Raw genomic sequence first — 27,361 nt, forward strand, 5'->3', positions numbered from 1 at the left:
GTGGCCTACACACCTTCCCTATCCCAGGAAAGGCTTACTCACTCGTGCACGGTTTAAGCCACAGGGATCCTCCAGGCCTGGGTCACAGCTTGTCCGATCTGCACCCACATAGGCAATAAAAGCATCAACATCTGACAGCACTCTAAAGGTTGGTGGGGGAAAGACAAGTTACAGCATGATTTTAAGCAAGGATAGTTTCTTCCTCAAGAGCTAATAAGCTGTGATTATTTGACCCCCAAAGAGCAGTTGTTACAGTGAGAGGAATCTAATCAAATTGTCAGCTGTCATATGAAGATTTATTAACTTATCTTCCCACTTCTAAATGTTATTAGTGACACTTTAAGAATCAAAAAGGGTACGAGCTTGAGAAGGCTATGTGGGCACAGAGGGGTGTCTGTGCAGCTCCTACTCTGTACGGCCCTACTGGCTGTTCTCACTTCTTTATATGTGCTGAAGCTGCAACTAGACACCACAGCAGACCTCACTCTGTGGCGTTCCAACCCACACTATCCATCTTAGTCATTTCATCTCTGTTCCTACGCCTCTGCAGAGCAAGGTGATGTTTTCAGCACTTCACTTACAAGACTGCTTTTAGAGCAGCGGTGCCACCTCTTTGGCACCACAGGGACTGGTTTCGTGGAAGACAATTTTTCCACAGACCCGGGGTCGGGGGTGTATGGGGGATGGTTCAGGCGGTAATGCGAGCAATGGGGAGCGGTGACAAAGCTCTCCTCTGCTGCTCACCTCCTGCTGTGCAGCCCAGTTGCTAACAGGCAGCAGACCAGTACCGGTCTGTGGCCCGGGGGGGTGGGGACCCCTGCTTTAGAGGCCTTCAGCTATCACTGATAGTGCCACTACACCTCGATATCCTTACACCCCGACCCCGGACATAGTCTTAGAAGAGAATGGGTACTCAAGTGCAGTCAAGGTCAAGGGCAGAGGATCTCCCCTACCTGTGCATGTCTTCAGAAAGCCAGATGCTGGCCACGGGTGCCATCAGCTCCTCCAGAAACACCTTCTGACGCTCGTAGTTCTTGAACTGGTTACTAATGAGAACCAGGGCTTCCATGAGGGCACACTTCTCCATCTGTGTCAGGAGCAGCTCATTGGAGAGGAGCTGCTTCACATGGTTATACAGCATGTCAAAATTGGGCTGCATTTCACAAAGAAAAAAACCCAGAGGTGGTGAAAGTCTGAGTTTCAAGGCGTGGTGGGTTACTCAAGGAAGGTAAAAAAGAGGATGAAGACACTTCCAGGACAGTCAGGCCAATAGGACTGTCACTTAATAATTTAATTACAACACTCTTCTTGTGGCTGAACAGGCAAGGCAATTTAGGTTTGAGTATTTGGGTAACTGCGCTTTCCGACTCTCCAACTGTGAAAACCATCTGTCTTTTATTTCTATATCAACTTTTACAGTATCTTCATGGACAAAGATCAGTTTGTTTTCTATACATATATACTTACGTATATATATTTTATAGAGAGAGAGAGAGAGAGAAGGAGGGAGAGGGGGAGAGAGACAGACAGACACACACAAATAACTGCTGTGTATTCAGAGAAGAAATCTTTGGTTAATTTGTTATCTGGAGTAGTGCTAAACTTCTTAGAGAAACCCTCCAAAAAAGGTTGGGGTTTGCACCTGGCTTCTCTCAAGACTAGGCACATCACTTGGCAGTGGTGGTTAAGAACATCACACATAGCACGGTAAAGAGGTGTACACTGACAGGGAAAACGTGGTCATCCATGTGGAAGAGAACAATTCATTCTGAGGCAATATATTTGCATTTCTAAACTTCACTGAGTAACTCTGGAGTTGGGGAAGACCAACCTTATGTGAGGTATAATTAGGTGTGGATTTATAGAGAAATGTACCCAAACTCGGCATGTCTCAGTGGCTACTTGAACAGAGTCCAGGGCTTACCAGCACGAGCTGGGGGTAGTCACGACACATCTTGATGATGGAGGAACAAGCATGTCTCCTCACATTCCTCACCGCCCGGGTCCTGGGTGCCTGGGAAGAGATATTCGATAAACTTAAAGCTACTTTTAATATAACTAACAGATGCTGCAGAGAATCATGTAAATATCTCCTTCAGAGGTAAATTCACAATTTTCACAGCTAGGGGAGTATAATCAAGTGATATTTATAGTTAGCAAGAATCCACATGTTTACTGTTTGTCCTAGAGTATCTCTAGTGCAAAACAGCCCATCATATGACTATCTCCTGCCTTTATTAACCCCGTTTGCGTATTAGAAAAATCTACACTAAGTGTTGGGTATTCACATTTTTGTTCTTAAGAAGTTAGAATTGGTAGGTTGAATTAATGATCTTACCTTACTTTCCTCAACAGTTTCAAAAGTGACAGATGAAAATAGCTAAGGGGAAGAAAAAAGGTCACTCATCAGTACCAAATGCATAAAGTATTTTACAAAGTTTCTAACAAAGTCCCTAAAGTGCAAACAATACGGTAACAAAAGGGTTTTCAACTGGCATTACGAAGTTTCAGATGTTCATTTTCTCAGATAACTCCGCAAGAGGCTTGAGATTCACAATTTTACCAGCAAACACTTTACGAAGATAAAGGCCACAGAATCCCAGAACAACCTAGGCTATCACCCAAGAACTCAGCCATGGTCACATCTCCCCACTTTTTGTTAAAAGTTGAGTGGCCTACTCTCCCTGATTCCATTTCATAACTTCCCACTTACTCCTTAACCCAATGCAATGTGACTGCTGCCCTAGCCACTATGATGGAATAACACGCTGACAAAGGTCTAGAGGAACCCAATGGACACTCTCCAATTCTTAAAGAATTTCTGTGGCAACAGATGAGTCCACATTTTTGAAGTTCTCCTGGACTTTGTAACACAACATTTTCTCCATCTCTCTGGCCATCCCTTTTTTTGTTCTTTGAGGGCTTCTTCCTCAATTATGGTGACTGTCGGGCTTCTCTGCTTGAGCTGCATGTCCAACTCTACATAAAACTCCTTTTTGCTAGGGCTTCACCTCTACTATGGGCATTTCTATGATGGCGATGCCTTAATTTTATCTCATAATTTTCTGAATCTAGACCTTTAACCTCAAAGAGCCAGTTTAGCATGAGATGTCTCCACTGAGATATTATATGTATACTTTAAACCTAGTCCTGCAAAACAGAACTCACCCCTTCTCTGCCTTACTCCTTCCCTCCTCCTGGTCCAATATTCTCACTCAGGTGGTGCTTCACCTCTCACTAGTCACCTCAACTGGACTCCAAAACCTTTCCTCTTACAAATCACCTCCCAACCTGACAGCACACATTGATACCTCCTCCTTCAGGTACTCTTTTCCATCTCAGTGTACATGTCTACTAACTGCAATGCCACGTAGGTACCGCATCTGTCTATGTGCCTTTCTCCCCAAACAGAGAGGTGGTAAAGGACAAGGCATTCCTGCTAGCATGGTGCCTGCTCCACATTAAGTACTGAGTAAATATCTGATAAATGAATAAAGAACTGTTTATTAGCTTGTCTCATATACTTACAAGAACAGTTACAAAAAATAATTAGCTTAGAAATGCCAAAATGAAGTTTACAAAGGAGAGGGAGTTTACCTTAGAGAAGACCTGGGGCAGGAACTCTGGTCTGTAGGTGACAAATGGAAAGAGTGCTGAGACATTAGTGAGGACACAGGACAGGATGAGGGGATCCTTGGTGTCAAAGTTCAGGACCATCTGCAATAGCTCTACTCCATCATTAATAGGAATTTCCTGTGATACAGACATGAAAAGGAGGTTGACATAACTGAAAACCACTTTTGCTAAATTTCCTTCACGCTCTATATAAATATGGTTGTCACATATGGTTTTATATAGTGCTTCTTAACCCTTAAAATTCTAAGCATTACCCCATGTTATTAAAATTTTTCACAAATGATGCTGCCATTATTAGGGATGTAGCATTACCTACGACTAGAAATTGAACAAACTCAGAATGCCATCATTTCAAACTGAAGTGAATATAAAAACAGATGAAGTTAATGATCCTAAGATCTAATTTGTTAATAAGCCATTTATGAGAAAAAGCACTGTATTCCACTTATCTTCAAGGGACTTCGATTCTTTCTACAACTAACCTAGAATGAGTTAAGATGAATTACCCCAAAATAAGTGATCCAATTGTTTTTAATCTAATTAACATAGTTAATATAGTATATGCTGTTATCTGGTTTAATCAGATTATTCAGGAAAGAGGGACACAGATCAGCCATCATGAATATTCTGGTCAATTTGCCATCAATTGGCAGGTATCTCTTAGATTTTCCAATTCAAGGCTTCCATCACTGTCCTCCCTATAATAGTTACCCTACCTGTGGTTCACTGTACTATCAGGCTCATCTTATTATCCCCTAAAACGAATACTAAACACCGCGGGGCTTAAAGTCAGAGACCTAATTTGGGTCCCAGCTCTAATTATTAGCTATTTGACCTTGAGCATGTTATTTACCCTCTCTGAATCTCAGTTTCCTCTTCTGTAAGATGCACACCCACATATTTTCCTATTCCACTGCCAATTTTAAGAAGATCAAAATTGGGGACTTCCCTGGTGGCGCAGTGGTTAAGACTCTGCGCTCCCAATGCAGGGGGCCCAGGTTCGATCCCTGTTCAGGGAACTAGATCCCAGATGCATGCTGCTACCAAGAGTTCGCATGCCACAACTAAGAAACCGGCGAGCCGCAACTATGGAGCCTGCCTGCTGCAACTAAGACCTGGCGCAACCAAATAAATAAATGAATAATTTTAAAAAGATCAAAATTATTATGCAATCAGCACAATAAACAATTACTTACTTCTTTATCTAATGTTCGAAACATCTGGTTGATCACACTTTCCAAAAAAAAGGTCATGGCTTCCCACTGCACAAATGAAGGTGAGAAGATGGAGCAGAGGCTGCCTTCTCCAGTTCCAGCTGCAGGGGAACAGGGTTTTAAAACACACACACACACACACACGCACGCACGCACGCATGCACTTATAAACACTGTAGGATCACAGAAGACACAGAGACCACGGGGCTGTAGAAACCACTAGGTAATTTCACAGTTGAAGGAAGAAGGTAATCTAACCCTTCTCAGCCTGGGAAAAGAAAAGGAAGCAGAAAGGGATCCCTATCCTGCCTCTACCTCTAAAAACAAACTGTCTAAATTCACCTTTGTGAGCCTTGTCTGTAAAGCCAGTTTAAGTACTGAATGAGAATATACATGTAAGCATCAAAACCAGTGCCTGGCCAATTGAGAAATATTAATTAATTTCCCCCCCCTTTCATAATCTGTCCATGGGAATCTAAATAATTATGATATCTAAGACCATAAAGAATCTTTCCAACAAGGAATTGCTGTAAGATACAAAATGCTGTTCACACCCAGTAGCCTCATGACAACTGCAAGGGCCCTGTGCGGAGAACTGTGCCACCCTCCAAGTTCACAAGTATCATCAAGTTCCCTGGTGGCCTAGTGGTTAGGATTTGGTGCTGTCACTGCCATGACCCAGGTTCGATCCCTGGTCAGGGAACTGAGATCCCGCAAGCCACATGGCACGACCAAAATATGAAAACAAAGAAAAGAAAAAGCCCCACAAGTATCATCAAAGCGTGTCACTTAGACAGCAAGGCCCCCGCGAAACGAATTACAAATTACTTTTCTTGCTTCCATACAGTGCCCACATTTACTAGCTTCATCTTGGTACAACATATTTGGGCCTCTGCAAACATTCAAGTTACTAGATACCAGGGACCTTTACAGTCAACTGTGAACACATAAAACTGAATGTTAAATCCCATGAATGTCAAGTAACTAGTGTACTTGGTAACTGACCATAGTGTGGACTTTTTCCAAAGCAGTGACTTACACCCTTTCCTTACAATCCTCTCACCCACTGCCTGTGTTAATAAGATGACAGACAGAAGATACAGAGCACTGAGAAGTTACCTAGCTTATGCTTTTGGGTAGAGGGGGGTTATTTTGATTTTAAATAAAGTGGCATTTCCCAAAGGCTCTGAGGGGGCTGAGCGATACGGGAAACCCCTGCACTGCTTGTTGTGCCCGACTAACAAGTCATTTTTTCCGAGTTTAAGAGAAATGCCATGCAAGAACTTGGTTGAAAAGCTTTAAAAAGTTAGGTCTAGACATGTTTGTTAGATGCTGCCTGAGGTGAAGTAATAAAATCAACAATAAACAATTGTTGACTCTGTTAGGAAAGAAAAATTAAGGCAAAACCGATAGGGTCATGGTTTTACCCTAATTTAAACAGTTAAAATCTGGTATTATATCTGCTTTCTCTGCCTGTATGTGCAAATGAAAAGGCTCACTCTCTAGGATGGAACGGGGCAGTGAGCAAAGCTGTTTTTGAACACTATTAGCATACTGTTTTGAAATGTGGCTCAGAGGTTTATTTCTATGTACAGTTTTGATACATAGAAATACTTCACTAATGTTCAGTTGGAAAAAGAACAAAAGAAGTCTTACAGTTCATGGATCCAGTATCAACAGAAGTTGAGAGTTGATACTTTAGCCACTCCCCAGCCATCTGGAAGCTAGTCTTGGGATCCAAGCGACATGCTAACCTCATTACTTCTCCTTGTTGAGCCCGAGAGGCTGCCAAGAGAAAGACATGAATCAATAACTGCATATAACAGATACTTAGTTAATGTTTATTCATTTATCCATCCCAGGAGGAAAACATTCAAGAGATTTTGTTTTGCAGACTTATGCTCTGAGTCTAACAAATGTTCAGTAAAGCTTTGTTAACAAATCTAGCAATTTTCAAAACTAAATTCTAAGAAGCCACCATACCAGCTAGATGCTATAAGCGGCAAACCAAAAGTGGTCTCCCCTTTCTGTTGGAATTAAGAGGAGATCAGGTTGGTACAGATGTAAAATGGTATGGCTGCTGAAGAAAATGGTCTGGCAGCTCCTCAAAACATTAAACATGGAATTACCATATGATCTAGTAATTCTCTTCCTAGGCATATGCGCAAGAAAAATAAAAACATATGTCCACTCAAAAACTTGTACTGGGCTTCCCTGGTGGCGCAGTGGTTGAGAGTCCGCCTGCCGATGCAGGGGACATGGGTTCGAGCCCTGCTCCGGGAAGATCCCACGTGCTGCGGAGCAGCTAAGCCCGTGCACCACACCTACTGAGCCTGCACTCTACAGCCCGTGAGCCACAACTACTGAAGCCTGCGCTCCACAACAAAAGAAGCCACCGCAATGAGAAGCCCGCATACCACAATGAAGAGTAGCCCCCGCTTGCTGCAACTAGAGAAAGCCCGTGAACAGAAACAAAGACCCAACACAGCCAAAATAAATAATAAGTAAATAAATTTATTTTTAAAAAATAACAAAAAATCTTGTACCCAAATGTTATAATAGCATTATTCTTAATAGTCAAGATGTGGAAACAACTCAAGTATTTATCAACTTATCAACAGATGAATAAAATGTGGTATATCCATACAATGAAGTATTATTGGCAATAAAAAGAAATGAAGTACTGATACATACTACAACATGGATGAATTTTTAAAACACTACGCTAAGAAAAAGAAGGCAGTTACCAAAGACAACACACTGTATGATTCCATTTATATGAAATGTTCGGAATAGGTGAAAGATAGAAATAGAAAGTAGATTAGTGCTTTTCCAGGGCTGAGAGGGATAAGGGGATTGGGAGATGCTGCTAATGGTTACAGGGTTTCTTGGGGTCATGAAGATATCCTAACATTGACTGTGGTTGTGGTTGTACAACTCTGAAAATACAAAAAAACCCCACTGTATTATATGCTATAAATGAATGAACTGTATGACAAAGAAATTACATCAATAAAGTTGTTATTAAAAAAGGGGGGGGGACCAAGTTACAGAAAACCCAGAACAGAATTAGGAATAGTGGGGTTTTCCTCTCTTTTTTAGAAAAAAGACCCATAATGTAAGATGGTATTTAATTCTAATATATGAATATAAAAAAAAATGAGAGTGCCTTACCTTAAGTTACTATCTCTAAACTTCAATGTCCAAAGGCGGTGTATGTGTGTATATGTTTGTGGGGGTGTGTATGTAAGAGATAAAACAATGCGTGGAATAAGTACAATCCCAGCACTCTCTGCAATGTGCAAATGGAGATTAAACAGGCTGCTGTCCAGACTTGGGGCTCTTTAATACAGAACCTGAAGGGCCATGCACCATGACTCATAACACTAGATGCCATTCTGAGACTGGAAGAAATTCCAGGCCAATTCACTCACAGTTGAAGAAAGCATTGAAGTCCTCGTCGCTATCAAAATCAAATCGAGAGTATTCACAGCTAGGGCTGTCTGTTTTAGAAGGAAAGCCCATCTGGAAAGAGAAACATAATTGGGGTAGGGGGTGAGGGTTTTCATGAGATATATGATGATAAATAACTGCTTCTGGTCTACCCCTAAGTCTACAATTTGCTTCCAGCAGGAATAATCCTGGGAGTGGTAGAAAGAGAACGTTTTTTATTTGATACTCTCTTCCAGGTTCCTCAGGAAAAATTAAATTCTGGAATTAGTTTAAGGTCTTTGATTATAAAGATGTCCCAAAACAAAGTGCTGATACAGCTTGCAATAAGTAAAAGAATTGAAACAATTTGTCTTCTTAAATGCTGAACCCTGGAAATAAGCACGTAACTTTTTATGTTTCATTCAAAAAGTACTGGACCATGACGGCAGAGAACTAGAGGATGGTGTGCAACGTGCTAGGTGAATTCCTTGAGGAAATAAGGGGACCCTTGAATGGGTCCCATTCTCTGACTTTACAAATCAAGATGAAGCGTCTGTCAGCTGCAAGAGCCTTGAACAGATCTCAGTGTTCATAAGCAACTCTCTATTGAGGTAATGAGCAATCTGCTTCCATTCTCCCCTTCTCATTCACCTTCCTGACCCTCACTTGGCCTTCAGAAAGTCAGACATTACTTCCTCTTGGAATCTCCCTGACTCCACCATCCTTTCTATTTTTAACCTCTGAAAAGCAATGATCATATTGTATGGTCATGGTCACTGCTCTCATCCTATCACTCTTTTTCCTAGCACTTAGCCCAATGCTTGGCATATAAGTGCTCCAAAATATGAAAGAGTAGATATTTCTTCTTGAGGAATAAAAGACTAATATGCCCAAGGAAAGGATCTGAGTGACCAAGACAGGGCTGTCAATGATGCCATCTAAGTCTTATGATGTGTATTCCCCGACATTCCACGTTTTACATTCCCACTGCATACCTTGACCAAGTTAGTCATAGAAGCACGAAGATATTTTGGTATTATTGCTAATAGCAAAGGGTCACGGGATAGGATCTCATGCCGGAAGAGGGCTCCCCAAGTCATCTGAGTTGAAGAGCGCAAAAACTAAAGGGAAAAAAGAAAAAACTCAGTTTAAGGATTTGGGTTTTATATACCAAGACTATTACTTAGCTCAGCAATTATCCACTATATTTTTCCATGGAAATAAATATCTGTAATACTTTGAAACTGCCCATACTGTAGTACAGCAGTAATGACTGCTCACTATGGACCGTACGTTAATAAGACAGACTGGGTCACGTGCAATTCCCGGAGTATGAGCTGAATTCTACCACTTTCTGTTTTCTGCAAGAAATGATATAGGAACCTCAGGATGATATTACAAGGAAAATCTTGGACTGGATAAAATTAATTTTATAATAACACAATTAATCAGACTTCGTATTTAAAACGTCTTTAGTGGTAAATCACCTGGGACATACCTCATATCTGATTAAGCCTTATGAGAATGACACTACCTGAGGGGTAACTGCTCACCTAGACTGTAATGCTTAGCTCAGGAAGAAGATTCAGCAATTTTCTTAATGAAATACTACTACAGTTATTCCCTAGGATCTTAAGAGTCACATTTTATACTTCAGCTGCTAATTACTTCAGGTCATAGCGCTTGATTTTAATTTACCTAACTAAAATTTTGAGAAGTCACCTCCATAAAGTTTACCTGACTTGGATGAGTTGTGAAAGCCAGAAAAGATTCCAGGTATTTTCCAAAGTTTGCTGGTGTTTCTACATCAGAATCCACACCCTATAGGACAAAAAGACCACTACATTAACGATGTTGATGGGGAGGTCAGGGTAGAGAGTGGAGTAACAAATACTGACAACTTATACCCTCAAAAATTTCAGGTTTGAAAGGACTTTATACTTCCTTGTGGCCTAAGGAAGGCATCCTTTCAAGGGCTAAAACACAGGAAAGCTGTTTTACCTCCCTAACCATCATCATTAAAACCTATTCTGTGGTCAAATAGTAAAACAAGAGTATTGATTTCAGAAATCCGTATATTTTTTCAGATCTACTCTAATCACATCTCTGTGACCTAACCTAGTAAATAACCACTTGACGGTACACATCTTATGTCTGAAGTTCCATCCTCTCTAGCCATTCAAGCCACCACAAAAAGGCATAACATCAAGCGCAAATGTCTGTACCAATATCCTTTTAACACATAAGACTGAGTATTAAACATTTCCCTAAAGACAGTTAATTCCAGGTCAATCAGACTAAAGTTTTCTTTTATGATCTAATAATACATCCTTTAGATTTGGGAAAAGTGTTCTTTATTCAAATCCATAATGTTTCATGACCTAATAGGACTTTAAAGGGTAATGCACTCGGCAGACTGAAGTTTTTACAAGTACCAAAATGAACAGGAGTAGCAACACTGACTTTAGTCAGATGTTATAACAGATGGAATAACAGATGTGAATGTTTACTATTGACATTAATAATTGATTTGTTAAAAAAAATCTATATCATTCAAACTCAATTAAAATAATTTAATCTACAGAATTATAAGAAATAATCTGTAGGGAAATGCCCCCTCAGGCTAAAATCAACGGCATGTGTCACCCCTTCCACAAATATAACTTTCTAAATCCTCTCCTCAAATGGCCCTGAAACTCTCCAGAAAGTGCTCACCAGCAATGCACACAGCTGATTGCCCAGCGCACACAACACCTGACAGAGTCTTTTCAGGAAGACATAGTGTTTTTCTACCAAGCCTCCTCCGTCAGCAGTCCTGAAGAGGAGAAAACAGTGTGATTAGCAGCACATCAAGAGCACCAAAGAGAGTCCCATGGAATGGAGCTGTATGTGGTCTGTGCTCCAACATTCAAATTTCAGTTGATTATTAAAGTTAAAAAAGAAAAATCAAAAAACAAACCAACCCAAAAACCTCCAACCAAACACTGAAAGATCGATGAGGAATAGGGTTCAATGCCATCTCATCCTTCAAGAGACACACTAATTTGGGGTAATGCAGTCCTTGAGTACTTTGGGATAATATTGTAAACTCTGAGCATGACTCCACAAAGCAATATATATACTTATATGTATAAAAACTGCACAAAAAGACATTGGTTGATACTGAGGAAGGACTTAGAGAGATCTCTAGGGGAGCATGCAGTAATTCCTTACACCACTGACAAAATCAAAAGGACTATAATCAAGAGAATGAAAAGACAAGTGGCAGACTAGGAGAAAATATTTGCAAAAGACACATCTGATAAAAGACTGTTATCCAAAATATACAAGAACTCTTAAAACTCAATAAGAAAAAAATCTGATTAAAAAATGGGCCAAAGACCTTAATAGACACCTCACTAATGAAGACACACAGATGGGAAATAAACATATGAAAACAAGCTCCACATCAAATGTCATCAGGGAATTGCAAATTAAAATGAGATAGCACTATACACCTATTAGAATAGCCAAAATCCAGAACAGTGACAACACCAAATGCTGGTGAGGATGTGGAGCAACAGGAACTCTCATTCATTGTTGGTGGGAATGCAAAATGGTACAGCCCCTTTGGAAGACAGTTTGACAGTTTCTTACAAAACTAAACATACTCTTCCATATGATTTAGTAATCACACTCCTTGGTAATTACCCAAAGGAGCTGAACATACAAAAACCTACACACGGATGTTTATAGCAGTTTTATTCATAACTGCAAAAATTTGGAAGCAACCAAGACGTCCTTCAGTAAGTGAATGGATAAATAAACTTTGGAACATCCAGACAACAGAATATTATTCAGTGGTAAAAAGGAATGAGCTAACCAAGCCATGAAAAGACGTGTAGGAACTATAAATGCATGATACTAAGTGAAAGGAAACAATCTGAAAAGGTTACATACTATATGATTACAACTATACAACATTCTGGAAAAGGCAAAACTATGGAGAAAGTAAAAAGATCAGTGGTTGCCAGGAGTTTGGGTGGGAGAGGAGGGATAAACAGGCAGAGCACAGAGCATTTTTAGGGCAGTGAAAAACCTGTAAGATACTATTATGATGAATATATGTTATTACACGTTTGCTGAAACTCAGAGAACGTACCCATAAAATGTATAACAGCAAGGTTAACCCTAAGGTAAACTATGGCCTTTGGATGATTATGATGTGTCAATGTAAGTTCAACAGCTCTAACAAATGTACCACTCTGACAGGGGATGGCTATAATGGGGGAGGCTATGCATGCGTGGGGGCAGGGAATATATGGGAAATCTCTGTACCTTCCCCTGAATTTTGCTGTGAACCTTAATCTGCTCTAAAAAAACAAAATCTTTTTTTAAAGATGGTATTAAAAACGTAACTTGGTATCTCATTTCTCCAAGTCATTTAGTTCAGATCAGTAATCACTTATGTGCTATTTTAGAATGCAAATACCCCTTTAAATTAAAAAAAAGATTATTTGGTGGAAAAACCTGACCTACAATGATGTAGGACGATTTGCACTAACAAGAATTAATAAGGGGGCTTCCCTGGTGGCGCAGTGGTTGAGAGTCCGCCTGCTGATGCAGGGGACGCGGGTTCGTGCCCCGGTCCAGGAAGATCCCACATGCTGCAGAGCGGCTGGGCCCGTGAGCCATGGCCACTGAGCCTGCGCGCCTGGAGCCTGTGCTCCGCAGCGGGAGAGGCCACAACAGTGAGAGGCCCATGTACCGCAAAAAAAAAGAATTAATAAGGACTGGTGTGGACAGCAGCCATATTAGCGTGTTCTGGAGGCGTGCAGTATAACATAAAAAGCATGGGCCTCAGGGTAAGAAAGACCTAGGCTCTAGTGATGTTGAAGGACAGCGTGGCATCATGGTTTCTAGTGCAGGCTCTGAAGTCTGAGTTTGAATCACAGCTTTACTAACCAGTACCAGTAGCACAAATGGAGATAGGCCACCTCAGTGTGAATGTCATAGTCTCTAGGGAACTAAGAAATGGGCCCTGAAAACAGTAACTACAGTGGCCACCCAAAAGATATGTTATGAATTTAATTAACAGGACTCCTTAAAAACAGACCTGTAGTATCCATAGGAAAGAGCCATCATAAAAGCTATGTTAGAATGGACAGTAAGAAATTTTAAGTAATATATGTGTCTCACATCTTTTCATTTGTCCCTGGCACCAAAAGTGAAGAAAGAGTATTGAAGAAAAATGGGTGCTGTGACAGTTTCAACTACTGTAATACACAGTTCTACCTGACTCCCTGGTAAGAAAAACATATCAAGAAATGCTTTAACATTTTTCAGAGCGATTAGAAGAAAATAAGCAGAAGCCACTATTTCAGGACATAGAATGTTTTTACAGGATTTATACACATATTTCACACTGACCACATTGTTCCTGCTGCTTCCTAGAGCCTCAGCACTTCAGGCATTGATTACTTTGACAAGGAGAGAGGGAGGAGTGTCTCGAGTTCTGCAATCAAGGAAGGCCCTGGGACATACTCTGGTCAGATCAGAGCATTCTCTGGCCTAGTCACCAAGGCTACTAGGAGGCTCAGGGATCATCAAAAGCACACAAAGAGAACCAAGGAGATGAGCTGTCTGGGGACAATGTGGAAAACTGTGAATGTGAGTGGATGCTGAGTCAACAGCCACAACTTATTTCCAGCATAAGATCTTCAAAAAGGTGAAAAAGTCCCTTTAAGAGTGCCTGATTTTCCTATTAAAAACACAGTCAACTGACTGCTAACAGTCAAACAGGAACTTCAGATACATCCAAATGAGATACAAAAATGACAAAGAAATTAGAAAACACATAGAAAAGAAGATACTCACTGCGCAGCGGAGAGTATATAATGCATGGCAACATCTCCAAATAAGACCATCAAGGGCTTCCGGTCCTCCAACTTGCCCTAGACCCGATTTTAGGGAAACACAGGTAATAACTATGTTATTAAAAACCTCCAAGTACTAACAACTTCTATACCTATAAAATCAAATATACTGACTTCCTAATTTCTCACATAGCCCTGGGGCTAACTGAACACTGAAAAAAAACTCTTTAAATCCAAACCTGGATAAGACTTATATTTTAAAATGTGTTGGGCAATAATGATGATATGAAAGCAAAATAAATTACATCTGAAAATAACATTCTTATGGAGAAGAGTCACAATCCCACTTGTTAGCCAAGACAGCTACAAAGCCAGTAGAGTCACCTTCTACAATTCTTTGACGTAACACGATGTGAGTTTTAAACTTTAACATTACGCTTATATAGTTTCTTAAGCATGAAGTACCAAGATTCACAGCTCTTTCAAGAACCAAGTAGCCCTACAAATCTCTAAATATCCTGACAATGGATTCCTAGGATATCGGCAAACTGTTGTCCAAAAGGTTGGAGGCAGGTAATTAAGTTGGTGTCAAGTAAAACAAAAAAACAAACAAAAAAACCCAAACCTTTAAATGTCTTTCATCACAACATAGAATTAAACACACATATGCATCACTCAGAGACCGTCAAAGCCAGTGTGAAGTGGTAACTTACTTTCCTGCTGACTGCAATGAGAAGACACTCAGCTGCTCCCAGCTGAAGTTCCTGTTCGTTCAGAAGCAGGCACAGCATCTCCAGGAGTTTACAGTTTTCAGCAGTAATGTGACTCATGGACACCCAGTCAATGTAGCCCGCTAGAGTATTCAGTGCTGCAATTCCTACTCGACAGTTTGCTTGGGCCTGCATGAAAAGAAGTAACTTTTAGCTATTAAGTCCTCACTAACAGACAAGAAAGCTGTGATTATACCCGAGCTCCTTCTACTTTCTAATTCTAAAAAGAAAAACAAACAATAAAATGTACTCATGCAACTGTTACTGACAGGCAACTCAAAGGTTTTCTTCTGATACACACACTTATCAAATGATGGCATTCTTGATGCCCATCAGTACGACTATATTGGCATGTGTGGCCATTTTACATCCTTCAACAAATCTCAGATATTATCATTTCAACTCCCTTCCACCATAGCTCGGTGATCAAATAAACCAAGGCTGAGGGAATTCCCTGGCGGTCCTGTGATAGGACTTCTTGCTTTCACTGCTGAGAGCATGGGTCTGATCCCTGGTCGGGGAACTAAAGCTCCTACAAGCCGCACGGCACAGCCAAAAAAAGAAGCAAAACGAAAGAAAACCAAGGCCGAGGTCACCCTCCACTAGATATATGCATCCCTGTACCTGAAAGCCTCAAAGAAGCCTCCTTCCAACTCCACCAAGAGCTCTTACCTTTGACTCCTGAGAATTATCTGTCTTCTGAAAGAAAAGAAGTATAAGGATCTAAATGTTTTTAAAGAGCAAAAGGCTATGTAATAACTTTCCACCCCCATAATCTAGGCCCTTGAACAATGATTTTCCAATACTCAACTTTTAATCTTGGAAAAGAATACAACTTTACTAAGAATACAAAACTGATATTCTCCCAAAGAAGGACGGGTTATTTTAGTTTCAGCAATATGACAAAATCTACTAGAACATTAAGATCCACAAAGACAGTTTCAACGCACACAGTTTACAAAGAAATACAACTAACGGATGAACAATGAAGCAGGCTCAACATTGCTAGTGATGAAAGAAATATAGTTTAAATCAAAGTATTAGTATTTTTTCTATATTAAAATAGAGACAAATTATAACTGGCAAAGGTATACTGAAATGATGTAATGTTAATGGAAAAAAGCAAGAAACAAAATTAAAATGAGTACAATTTATGACCGTGTATGTAGGGACATAACTGTAGGAAAACCACAAACACAAAAATATTAAATGCTAAGTAGACCAAAATAATGTCTGTTCAGTAAATTATACAATTTATAATTTTACAAGCAGGAATAACAACTCCTGACGTACTTAAAAACTTACCACCATTAGCATCATAAAGGATTTGTTTTACAATTCCTTTTCTCAACTTTCAAAAAGTAATTTTTCTAACAAAGAACAAGTATTAAGCCCTCACCATCAGTGGTCAAAGAGCGGTGTTAATGGGGCAGAGATGAGTAGAACCCTCTCACCAGCATCTACTGATGCTGCCCAAGAAGGAAAGGGATCCAGGCAACAACAGCCAAATCCAGCCTTCACCATCTCCTCCAACAAATCCTGCATTCCCATTCGGATCCTATCCTCCTGCCCCCTGGGACCAGTACAGGCGCCAGGTGATGGACAGGGAGAGTAAGCCTACTCATCCCATCCTTGTTTACCATTCAGCCTACTCCCTACGTGGGAAGGTGAAGGGATGGAAGCAGAGAAGGAACTATGAGGAAACTGAGAAGTTTCAGGTACAAGAGATGTCCCTTGGTGTGCTCTGGTCCTGGTAGCCTGGTTTAACAGATGGAGATAATGGACACCAAGGCTAAAGAAAAACACCAGCGGATGTATCTCTAACTTGTGTCAGACCATCATCAATCGGCCCTGCTCTGGCATGTTGGCTAGATTTCTAGGGCACTGAAGCATTCATAATTTGTTCATGTCTCTTAGGGATTAAATCTCCTAGGGGAAAATGGAAAGAATACCTCTTTGGACTTCCCTGGTGGCACAGTGGTTAAGAATTTGCCTGCCAGTGCAGGGGACACGGGTTCAAGCCCTGGTCCGGGAAGATCCCACATGCCGCGGAGCAACTAAGCCCAGGCGCCACAACTACTGAGCCTGCACTCTAGAGTCCGCAAGCCACAACTACTGAGGTCCGCACGCCTAGAGCCCACGCTTTGCAACAAGAGAAGCCACCGCAATAAGAAGCCCATGCACCGCAACATAGAGTAGCCCCCACTCGCTGCAACTAGAGAAAGCCCGTGCAGCAACGAAGACCCAACGTGGCCAAAAAAAAAAACCCAATCTCTTTCACCCTCAATACACATAGGTTTTTAAATGCAAATACTTTGATATTTTCTTTTGTAAAATCCCAGGGAGATATGTGGGGGGAAAGAGTCCATTCTGCTAAAAAGAATGGGGTGTGAATTCCACTATAATCATTTATTAGAGGATCTTCAATAATTATTCTCTGAAATTCAGTTTCCTCATCCATAATATGGAGACAATACTTTCTCTTAGGGTTGTTTTGAGGATTAAATAACATGTAAAGCAAGAAAAAGTATATAACCATTGTAAAGCAATTATACTCCAATAAAGATGTTAAAAAAAATATATATATATATTAGGTATTCATTGTGAGTTTCTCACTACCCTGAAACCAATAGTACCTTGTCATCATTTGTGTTAGTATCTAGTGCTTCCCTGAAAATAGACTTAAGGAAGATGTCAGGGGCAGAAAACCCCTGGCAACCCAAATTTTAATGATTTTTTGTGTGTGAAATAAGCATGTATGAGGATTCCAGATTAGGGTTCTGAAACCTCAATACTATTGACATTTTGGGTCAGAAAATCATTTTGGAAGACTGTTCTGGGCATTATAGAATGTTTAGCATCGTGCCTGGCTACCCATTAGAGGCCAGTAGCAACCCCTAGTTGTGACAACCTGGGGGGCAAAATCGTCCCTCCTTTTGAGAACCATGGTACTAGATTAACTTTCACACAGCCTTCTTCTAAAGGCTCTCTGCTAAAAATGACAATGATTGGAAAGACAGTATCTGGTTTGCCTTTTTCTGCAGAAGAAAAACCTCATCAGGAAGAAATACCAGGAATCATGTAATCAAGATTAATAAAACTTGGCACAGTTTCCACTGCAAAAGGGACCAAGACTAAATGGGACATCGAAATTTAACAGGGATACTATCCTGACCTATCAGGAATCTGGGTTTCAAATATTAAGAATTAACCTACAGGGAGTTCCTTGGTGGTCTAGTGGTTAGGATTCGGTGCTTTCACTGCCATGACCCGGGTTCAATCCTTGGTCAGGGAACTGAGATCGCACAAGCTGCACGGCATGGCCAAAATTTTAAAAATAAATTAAACAACAAAAAAAGAAATTAATCTTCATTTTTATACTATTTTCTTAGGAATTTTCTTACTATAAAAGGAATTATTTTTTTCTGGTAGGTATGGAAACTCACTGAATTGAGCTTCTTAGAAAATTAATTCCAGTTTTTCCTGCCATCTTTGTTTCTTTTTTGCTTATAAAATAGCCGTTCCGTTTACTAAACTGAACACCCTAGTTTCTTGCTAAAGGATTAACTTTAAAAAACAAACAAACCCACTCATATTAGAAAACAGAACTTTAGGGAGGTGGTATTTATCCCTTACCACTTGTTGGTACTTGTTTACATTTTCTTGAAGTGTGTTAAGTAGAAAAGTGAAGATTCTTTCCATGTTCTGGGTTAACGTTTGCTGGATATCCCTTCGTCTTTGAGGGGGTAGCGTCTGAAAGGTCACTACGTCCTCTGCCAGTCGCAAAAGGATGAACATCACTAATTCTGTCTGTGTTTCCTATACCAATAGAGAGAAGGTAGTTAAATGAAACTGAAATATGTTTTTCATTATAAATATGACCAAAGGCTCTTTTCTGCTGACAAGACAAACAAACCAACCAAAAACACCCTGAAGAGCAAACAAAAACAAAAACCTGAATTGGGGCTTCCCTGGTGGCACAGTGGTTGAGAGTCCGCCTGCCGATGCAGGGGACACGGGTTCATGCCCCGGTCCGGGAAGATCCCACATGCCGCGGAGCGGCTAGGCCCGTGAGCCATGGCCGCTGAGCCTGCGCGTCCGGAGCCTGTGCTCCGCAACGGCAGAGGCCACAACAGTGAGAGGCCCGCGTACCGCAAAAGAAAACAAAAAAAAAAATCAAAAAAACCCCTGAATTGATACAGCTGTACTACATACCCCTTGTTTGGAAAGAATGTCCAATTCTATTAGCATGTCAGGCCAGTGCTGTGGCCACTCCCGCTTGATCATTTCTACTACAATTCGAGACAGAACATCTTTAATATGGTTCTCCTCTTCCAAAATGTTCAGTGTTCCCTGAAAAAGAATAAGAGATATTAAGAGGTCTGCAAGCCTGAATTCAAGGGAAAAAATTGGGCTGTAAAAGTGTACGAAACTCATGAGCAGGCCTACTTTTAAACTAAACAGAATAAACAAACCTGTTCTCCATATCTGAGTCACCTGTCCTGAATTCTCACTAATCATCCTTCCCACTTAAAGCTTAACAGAGGGTTGCATCAGCTAATAAAATGGCTGTCTCATGGAGCAAGGAAGACATCACTGCTCTTCTCCTTTACAAACTGAAGAGACTCTCATATTGATTGTTTTCATTTTGTAAGAGGGCCAGGGTGGAAAAGTATGGAAATAAGGAACACATGGAGAGGCTGATAAAGTGGGACAATAAGGAGTAACTGAATATTTTACCAATAGTTCTAGTATTAGAAGATACAGAAAGACCATTACTGGGACTCTCTTCTGAAGTTTGATATCAAGACTAATGAATTATGACTTCTATCAAGTTTCCCCAGAATTAATAAAATACAAATCCTTAGCTAGCTAAGTTAATAATTTTGAAGGGAATTTTTTTTTTCTATTAACAACACTAGACTTTGGGGACGTAAAGGGGTGTGAATTCCCATTTTCATGCCCTTTGTGAAACAGAACATAAAAGGCTATGGATTCTAAACATGTTCAAAGTCATATTCTAACTCCTGAATCAAACTCATTCAGCATATTTTTTATTGCTAATATCATAAAGTAATTCACTTTAGAATAAAAGGAAACAAATAGCAAAGTGTAATCTAATTTAGAATTGATTAATCTAAGACTCTTACTCATTTGCTGAAAATGTTTAATCTCTCTGCCCTGTCTTCATAATTTTAAAAACAGAAGTCAACACATAAGGGATTAATTAAATCCAGTAAGAGAAACGTGATGAACTGTGATTTCTAGTGATGGTGGTTCTTTTTATCTTGAAGGTAACATTTAATATTATATAAAGCATGCTGTTTGACCTATGTAGAAGCAGTGAATTTTTACACAAATGCTACATTGGAAAAGTTACAGTTTGTCTAAACTACCTCGGAAACACAGGACTTCCAACCAACCATTCCTTACATTTGCAATCAGCTCCATGACACTGTTCTTCAGATAGACCTTCTCCAATCGAGACATGCTGTTCCACCGAAACCTGGCCACCAAAATGCATAAAGTCAACAGAACTAAATTAGAAGTCTTCTCTTCAGAACAGATTAGCTTTGATTCCTGTGTTAAAATAATGCTGGTGATTTCACTAAGAAACTATACTTTGGATTTTGGTATCCTTCAAAGAATGGAGAGAAACAGTCCACATTTAACCAAAATGCTAACAGAAAAAAAGAGTTTTATATAGGCAGCAGTCCATTAATTAGAATCCACACAGGATCTGTGCACAGATGAGCTTTTCTCCTTGATTTTATTGACAGACCAAAAGCAAATATGTACCTGGGACAACTGCGAAAATGTAGCTGATTTTCAGAAGAAAATAGAATTTGAAAACACTAACTTCCTTTCTGAACTGGTTTCAGTTCAGTAATTCCCAAATTACTGGAAAGTAATAGCACAATTCCAGAAAAACTGTGGCTAAATCTTAAAAGCTGATGCTTCTGATAGGCACTGGGAGTAGGAGACTCAAGTTAGGAAGGGTTTTCAGTTATTCTCATATAATCTTGCTTAGAATTTGCCATTCACACTCAAACTTAAAAAAGAAAAGAAGAAAAGAAATTAAAGGCGTGTTGCCTAATCAGAGATTCATTTACCTATACACTGCATTATTCTAAAAAAATCTTAGGTCTGCTGGCATATATTAGGAGCTCAATAAATGCTAGCTAAATGACTATGAGCTAATACTTGCAGAATGCTTAGTATGTACTATGCACTTTACACAGATGAAGAAACTTGAGAAAGGTTAAGTTCTGAATAAGAGCTCCCGTGAGGTTGTGATAACCTCTCAGGAATCATTCCTTTCTCCCTGGGGATTGCTCTTTTCTACTCACCTAAACAGTACCTCTATGAGTTATACACTAAATAAAGATTTGCTCTCTCATACACTTCAGTGGTAAGGTCCAAAAGCTCCTTACTTGACAACGTGTTCCAGGATCTGAAGGCCAAAATGTCTGACGATGGCAATTTGTGTTTTCTCAGCCAACCGCAAGCCACAAGGGACACATATAGGGCACTTTTCTTTAAACTCCTCACAAAACTGAAAAGAAGAAAAGTTAGTGTTTCCCTTAGGAGCCAAGAGAGAGTGTGGACTAAAAACAGTAAACTTCATCTTCAACTCCAACCTGAGCTATATATATATATATATATATATTTTTGCGGTACGCGGGCGTCTCACTGTTGTGGCCTCTCCCATTGCGGAGCACAGGCTCCGGACGCGCAGGCTCAGCGGCCATGGCTCACGGGCCTAGCCGCTCCGCGGCATGTGGGATCTTCCCGGACCGGGGCACGAACCCGTGTCCCCTGCATCGGCAGGCGGACTCTCAACCACTGCGCCACCAGGGAAGCCCCTGAGCTATATTTTTAAGCTGCAAAATCTAGATCAATATTATATGAATAAAGAACTGATAAACATTCCTTTCACTTTGATAGTTCCAGATTTCCCATGCAATGGCCAATTAGTGTTAGAAAAAATAAATTTGACATAAATGAGTAAAAAATTGTTAGAGATACACCCCTGAAGTATACAGGTAAAATGACAATTTCTAGGATTTGCTTTAAAAACCTTTGGTGGGGGGAGGGATAAAGCAAATGTGGTAAAATCTTTACAGCTGCTGAGTTCAGGTGATGGGTATACACAAGACCGTTGCAGTATTCTACTTTTGTGTCTATCTTTAATATTTCATAGTAAAAGAGAAACTAATAGAACCCAAATATTTCTGATTCCAAATCCTGTGGCATACATCTATATATTGTAAAGTTTCCTCCAAGTGATGCTCACTCCACTTTATGAAGTTACATCTCTTAAAATACACACGGCACAAATATTTCTTCCTAGAGGTCATTTCTCACAGCCCACATACATTGTTTGATGGGGGAATAAACTCGAATTGTATTAGCATCCCCATTGGTTTTGTATTAGCATTCCCAAATTACACTACAAGAGTCAGTCCCGGTAGCAGAGCATCCGACACTCAAGAAAACTACTTTCAGGAAACCAAAAGACCCTTGTGAAAATGCAAAGTAAGTGGCAGAAGTTCATCTTTGCGCAAAGCCTAAGAATATCACACAATAAAAAACATGGAGGGGTGGGGTGAGAATTAGGCCAGAAATACCCAAGACACAGAAGTGGGTTATGGAGAGGTGTAAGGGTGTTAAGGGGCACTAGAGGGGCTGGAGCTCGGTTAGGGCGGGTCAGGAATGGGTCAGCAAGGAAACGTTTAGTGCAGCGGAGACTATAAAGAATGTGGCCGGTGTTGGGGACGGGTTGGACATGGGCTGGACACGTGCGCCACGGGAAAGCGAGGGGATGCAGGGATGTGGGGTTTGAGGGAATAAAGTGGGTGCAGCAGGCTGTGGAGGGAGTCGTGGTACGGAGAAGAGCAAACAGAAGTGGCGAGGGGGGAGTGGGAAGTGGTGGTGAGATGAGACGGCCACAGAGAGCTAGGGACGACAGCGTCCCGGGAGAAGGGCAGGAGCGGCGAGCACAGAAGGCGGGGAGTGGGAAGAGGCGCGGAAAGCGGCGAGGGGAGGGCCCCCAGGGGTTGGGGACCGAGGTCCAGGGGCCGCGTGGGCGGGAGACGGCCAGGGTCTTGGGCTGCGCCGGTACTGCTGGGGCTGGGGGAGGGTCTCGGAGCAGGCCCGGGGCGACAGACTCCAGCTACCTTGAGGGCTTCTAGCCGGTAGCGCTGGGTGGAGCTGGGGTCCATCATGATCGTCACCGCTTTCACCAGCTGCTCGCACAGCGCGTTCACTTGATCCATCGACATGACTAGTGCCACGCGCCGCAAGCGCGCACAACGGACGTCCCGGAAGCACGAGGCACGGATCGCTCCGTTGGCGGGACCACACGCTGGTACCCGGCCGCGGCGGGCTTAAGGGGGACGGTGGGGAGCGGGAGGAGGAGCGCGAGCCGCAGAAGACCCAGCCGGGAAAAAGCCAGCGCTGCGCACGCGCCCGACCCTCCAGTACGCATGCGCCCGCGGAAGTGGCGACTTCCTTTTCACTGTTGCTCCTTGGTGGGCGGAGCGAGAGACTTAGGGGCCACGGTGCGCAGGCGCGTCAACGGCCCTCGGCGGCGCGCGCGGCGAATAACTGTCGGAAAGGCTGTGAGCAGATCTCGGTGGCTAAGGCTGGACCCGCCCGGCTGTGCCGGCTGCTGCCAGGGCGAGGATCGTCAGCGCGCTTAGGTCCTTTTCTCCGTCGTTGCCGGGAATAAATTTCTCTCGAAACCGACTGATCCGTTCCCGGAAAGGAGACGGATATTCAAGACCACTTCATCGTCCTTCCAGTGGACACCGAGTCCAGCATCGGTGGCGTCCGCTGGTGGCGGTTTTGCCAAGTGTTGTCACATTGGTAAGAGAATTTAGAACAGTTCTGTATCTCTGTTTTTAGACTTTTCATGTTGCCTTGGCTATTGGTTGTATACTATAGCAGTAACTGGGGACAACATTGGGCCGAAATTACATGAAATAGAAATACTTGCTCACAGAGAGAAAAGGCCCTGGTATTGCCTCTTAAGAGGATTTTTCTTGTGGAAAGAAAATGGTAGCTCTTAAACCTCCCTCTTCACCTGTACGTATTTTCCTTGGGTGTGTTATCACCTGATTGGCACCAAACTTGTTTTTAAAGATTGGGGTAAATCGAGATCGTTAATGATGAATAATTGCAAATACCGAAGGTTTGTACAGTTTTGATCATTTGAAGTGCTACATATATCATATATATGAAATATATATGTATATCATATATGTATATAATATTTATATGACTTCAAAATAGTGTAATCCTTATTCCCAAAGGAAGGTTTTGGCAGAGAGTATGTTTCATTTTTCATCTTTAAAAAACTCTTGCTTTCTCCAGCAAAATACATAAACTGAAAACTAAAACAGTTAAAATCTGAATATCCGTTTTGGTGTTGTATATTTAGGAAATGTTTGCTCTACTTAAATCACTGCTCCCTGTTCATACTCCACTTCTAGTGTTTGCATCTAATGTACTTACCTGGGTGTGTGTGTGTGACAATGCATTTACTATTTTTACTTTGGCGTTATCTGTTCCAGGACTGTACAGAAGCCACGTCAAGGTAAAGTGATTTCTGGTATGTTATGGTTTTAACTTATAAATGTTTAAAGTATTACGTTCTGCCTGTTTTAGGTGAGTGGAATTTGTAAGGAATTAATGCCTTGAATACTCTGATTTTTTGAATTCATCATTTTCTTTTCCCTAATTTTCCAGCTTTGTAGTTGCATGACACTTTTTTCAAGGTGAATGTTAATTTTTGATACTTTTTTAAAAAAAGAATACAGTTGGGCTTCCCTGGTGGCCCAGTGGTTGAGAGTCCGCCTGCTGATGCAGGGGACTCGGGTTCATGCCCCGGTCCGGGAAGATCCCACATGCTGTGGAGCGGCTGGGCCCGTGAGCCATGGCCGCTGAGCCTGCTTGTCTGGAGCCTGTGCTCCGCAACGGGAGAGGCCACAGCGGTGAGAGGCCCGCGTACCGCAAAAAAAAAAAAAAAAAAAAAAAAAAAGAATACAGTTGAGTGCTTACTCAACTGTATAACCTGTGTTCTCTCATATTTAAATCATGAATTACTGTGTTTCCACAAATATCTTATTTACTTTAAGTCAGTGGTTTTCAATCTCTGCTTTTAAAAATCATGAGAGAGGGCTTCCCTGGTGGCATAGTGGTTGAGAGTCCGCCTGCCCATGCAGGGGACACAAGTTCGTGCCCCGGTCCGGGAAGATCCCATATGCCGCGGAGCGGCTGGGCCCGTGAGCCATGGCCACTGAGCCTGCGCATCCGGATCCTGTGCTGGGCAATGGGAGAGGCCACAACAGTGAGAGGCCCGCGTACCACGCACACACACACACACATACACACACACACACACACACACACAAGAATTCTTTCTTTAATAATAAACCAAAGATTATTGTCTTCCTTTTTCTCTTTTTCTTTAAATGAAGCCATTCTGCACCCAACTTCTAATCCCTGATGCCTTCTTTCAAAATTAAATAAATAAATAAAAATAAAAATCATGAGAGAGAGCTTATTAGAGAGAGCTTTTAGAAATCATGATGGCCAGGTCACACCCATACCAATTAAGTTACATGTCTGGTGGTAGAAGCCAGAAATCAATAGTATTAAATGTTCCTAGGTGATTCTAATCTGTGGCAAAGTTTGCAGAGCCACTGCTTTAGTTTACTGAATCCTTTTAGATTTCTAACAATGTTAAATGAAAACGTTAGTCTGTATTCATTGTGTATAAGGTTTGTTCTTTCAGTCTAGCATCCATACCTTTATATATGTCTGTCTACAAATAGTATGTAGTATTGTTTTCTTTTTGTCTTCAAAAATTTACATGAATGGGTAGAAAATCACCTTTAGAACATCACAAATTGTGACAGGCCAGATCCACTGATGGGTGCTTAGTGGTTGAAAGTTTGAGGAGAAACGGTATTTGCATAGTCTCAAAGTATCTCTCCTAAGAAAGGAAAAAATAGTAACTTTACAGTGAGAAACCTAGCAAACACTATCTCAACTAAATGATATGCTTAACATCACCAGTATTAACACACAGTGACATCATGTACCTCCCAACATGATACACTGAGAAAAGCAGAACCCTTCCATAATATTCTTGCTAAAAATGCATAACCTCAGTCTAATCAAGAGAAAACATCAGACAAACCTAAACTGAGAGACATTCTCAAAGCAACTGAGTAGTTCCCTTCAAAAGTGTCAAGGTCATGAAAAACATGAAATGTCACAGATTGGAGAAGACTAAGGAGACGTGAAGACTAAGACTGGATCCTAAGCTGGATCCTGGAACCAAAAATGAACATTAGTGGAATAACTGGTAAAATTCAAGTAAAGTTTGTAGTGTGAATATTATACTAATGTTCATTCTTTAGTTTTGATAATTGTGCTGTATAAAATGTTAGCTTTAGGGGAAACTGGGTATAGGAGAACCCTACTATATTTGCAACTTTTCTGTAAGTGTAAAAGTATTTCAAAATAAAAAGTTTTAAAAATTCACATGAATGCTTTGATGTTATATATCATTTTCTGCTTCTCTTTTCCCTGAACTTATATTTGAGATTTGTCTGTCAACTAGATTAACTGTTGACTTTATCCCTCCATTGACGTGCATTGTGGTTTTTTTTTTTTTTGCGGTACGTGGGCCTCTCACTGTTGTGGCCTCTCCCGTTGCGGAGCACAGGCTCCGGACGCGCAGGCTCAGCGGCCATGGCTCACGGGCCTAGCCGCTCCACGGCATGTGGGATCTTCCCGGACCGGGGCACGAACCTGTGTCCCCTGCATCGGCAGGCGGACTCTCAACCACTGCGCCACCAGGGAAGCCTGCATTGTGGTTTTAATTTGCATTTCCCTATGACTAATGATGTTGAGCCATTTTCATGTGACTGTTGACTATTTGTATATCTTCTTTTGTGAAGTGTTCAATTCTTTGGGGGGATGGGTATTCTTTAAAGCTTTCAATATTTATTACCTTTCTAAAGTTGTATCAGTTTATTATTTTCCTGCCAGCAGTATATGAAAATGCCTGTTTCATTATTGTTAGTTTCCATGTTCCCATGCTTATGGTAATTCAACAATGGAAGAATGGAAGTATAATTTTCTTTGGCACTTTTTATTCAATATCCTTTCTAACTGTCCATAAAATATTGTCTTACAGAAAAATGACTAATGGACAAGACCGGGTAATTACTCTAGTGGACATGGACTGTTTTTTTGTTCAAGTGGAACAGCGGCAAAATCCTCATTTGAGGAATAAACCTTGTGCAGTTGCACAGTACAAATCATGGAAGGGTGGTGGGTATGTATCATAGTTATTGTTGTAACTCTCAACTACTGTTTTAATCTATAAGAATACATGGCAAAAAAAAAAAAGAATACGTGGCACTATGCTAGGTCC

The 27,361-nt window shown here is 41.1% G+C and overlaps 2 protein-coding genes and 1 non-coding gene across 13 annotated transcripts in view; 2 read left to right on the forward strand and 1 right to left on the reverse strand.

The window, feature by feature from the left end:
• Positions 1-23,378, reverse strand: part of XPO5 (exportin 5) — a 48,546-nt gene extending 25,168 nt beyond the window's left edge. For 8 of the 9 annotated variants that reach the window (XR_009542959.1, XR_009542960.1, XR_009542961.1 and 5 more), the window contains exons 1-19: positions 23,088-23,378; positions 21,342-21,463; positions 20,341-20,413; positions 19,123-19,260; positions 18,544-18,726; positions 15,580-15,606; positions 14,851-15,036; positions 14,139-14,215; positions 10,998-11,097; positions 10,020-10,103; positions 9,278-9,403; positions 8,285-8,375; positions 6,507-6,635; positions 4,833-4,951; positions 3,598-3,753; positions 2,339-2,380; positions 1,925-2,014; positions 954-1,153; positions 43-142 (exon numbers count right to left, since the gene is read on the reverse strand). Coding sequence is in view for 5 of the 9 variants with exons in the window: in XM_060162983.1 (XP_060018966.1) it covers positions 43-142; positions 954-1,153; positions 1,925-2,014; positions 2,339-2,380; positions 3,598-3,753; positions 4,833-4,951; positions 6,507-6,635; positions 8,285-8,375; positions 9,278-9,403; positions 10,020-10,103; positions 10,998-11,097; positions 14,139-14,215; positions 14,851-15,036; positions 15,580-15,606; positions 18,544-18,726; positions 19,123-19,260; positions 20,341-20,413; positions 21,342-21,463; positions 23,088-23,192 (2,148 nt within the window). In the remaining 4 variants the exon portion in view is untranslated. The remainder of the gene's footprint in view (positions 1-42; positions 143-953; positions 1,154-1,924; positions 2,015-2,338; positions 2,381-3,597; positions 3,754-4,832; positions 4,952-6,506; positions 6,636-8,284; positions 8,376-9,277; positions 9,404-10,019; positions 10,104-10,997; positions 11,098-14,138; positions 14,216-14,850; positions 15,037-15,579; positions 15,607-18,543; positions 18,727-19,122; positions 19,261-20,340; positions 20,414-21,341; positions 21,464-23,087) is intronic. The other variant, XM_060162985.1, reaches the window with a different exon arrangement.
• TRNAD-GUC (transfer RNA aspartic acid (anticodon GUC)) lies at positions 5,482-5,553 on the forward strand. Its single transcript has one exon. It is a non-coding gene; the product is annotated as a tRNA-Asp (tRNA).
• A 149-nt stretch (positions 23,379-23,527) lies between the features above and the next one.
• Positions 23,528-27,361, forward strand: part of POLH (DNA polymerase eta) — a 29,579-nt gene continuing 25,745 nt past the window's right edge. For 2 of the 3 annotated variants that reach the window (XM_060162990.1, XM_060162991.1), the window contains exons 1-2: positions 23,528-23,778; positions 27,122-27,262. In XM_060162990.1, the coding sequence (XP_060018973.1) occupies positions 27,126-27,262 (137 nt within the window). In that variant the 5' untranslated portion in view covers positions 23,528-23,778; positions 27,122-27,125. The remainder of the gene's footprint in view (positions 23,779-27,121; positions 27,263-27,361) is intronic. The other variant, XM_060162993.1, reaches the window with a different exon arrangement.

This window comes from Lagenorhynchus albirostris, chromosome 10, assembly GCF_949774975.1.
Source record: "Lagenorhynchus albirostris chromosome 10, mLagAlb1.1, whole genome shotgun sequence".
In the NCBI taxonomy this organism is placed as follows: domain Eukaryota; kingdom Metazoa; phylum Chordata; class Mammalia; order Artiodactyla; family Delphinidae; genus Lagenorhynchus; species Lagenorhynchus albirostris.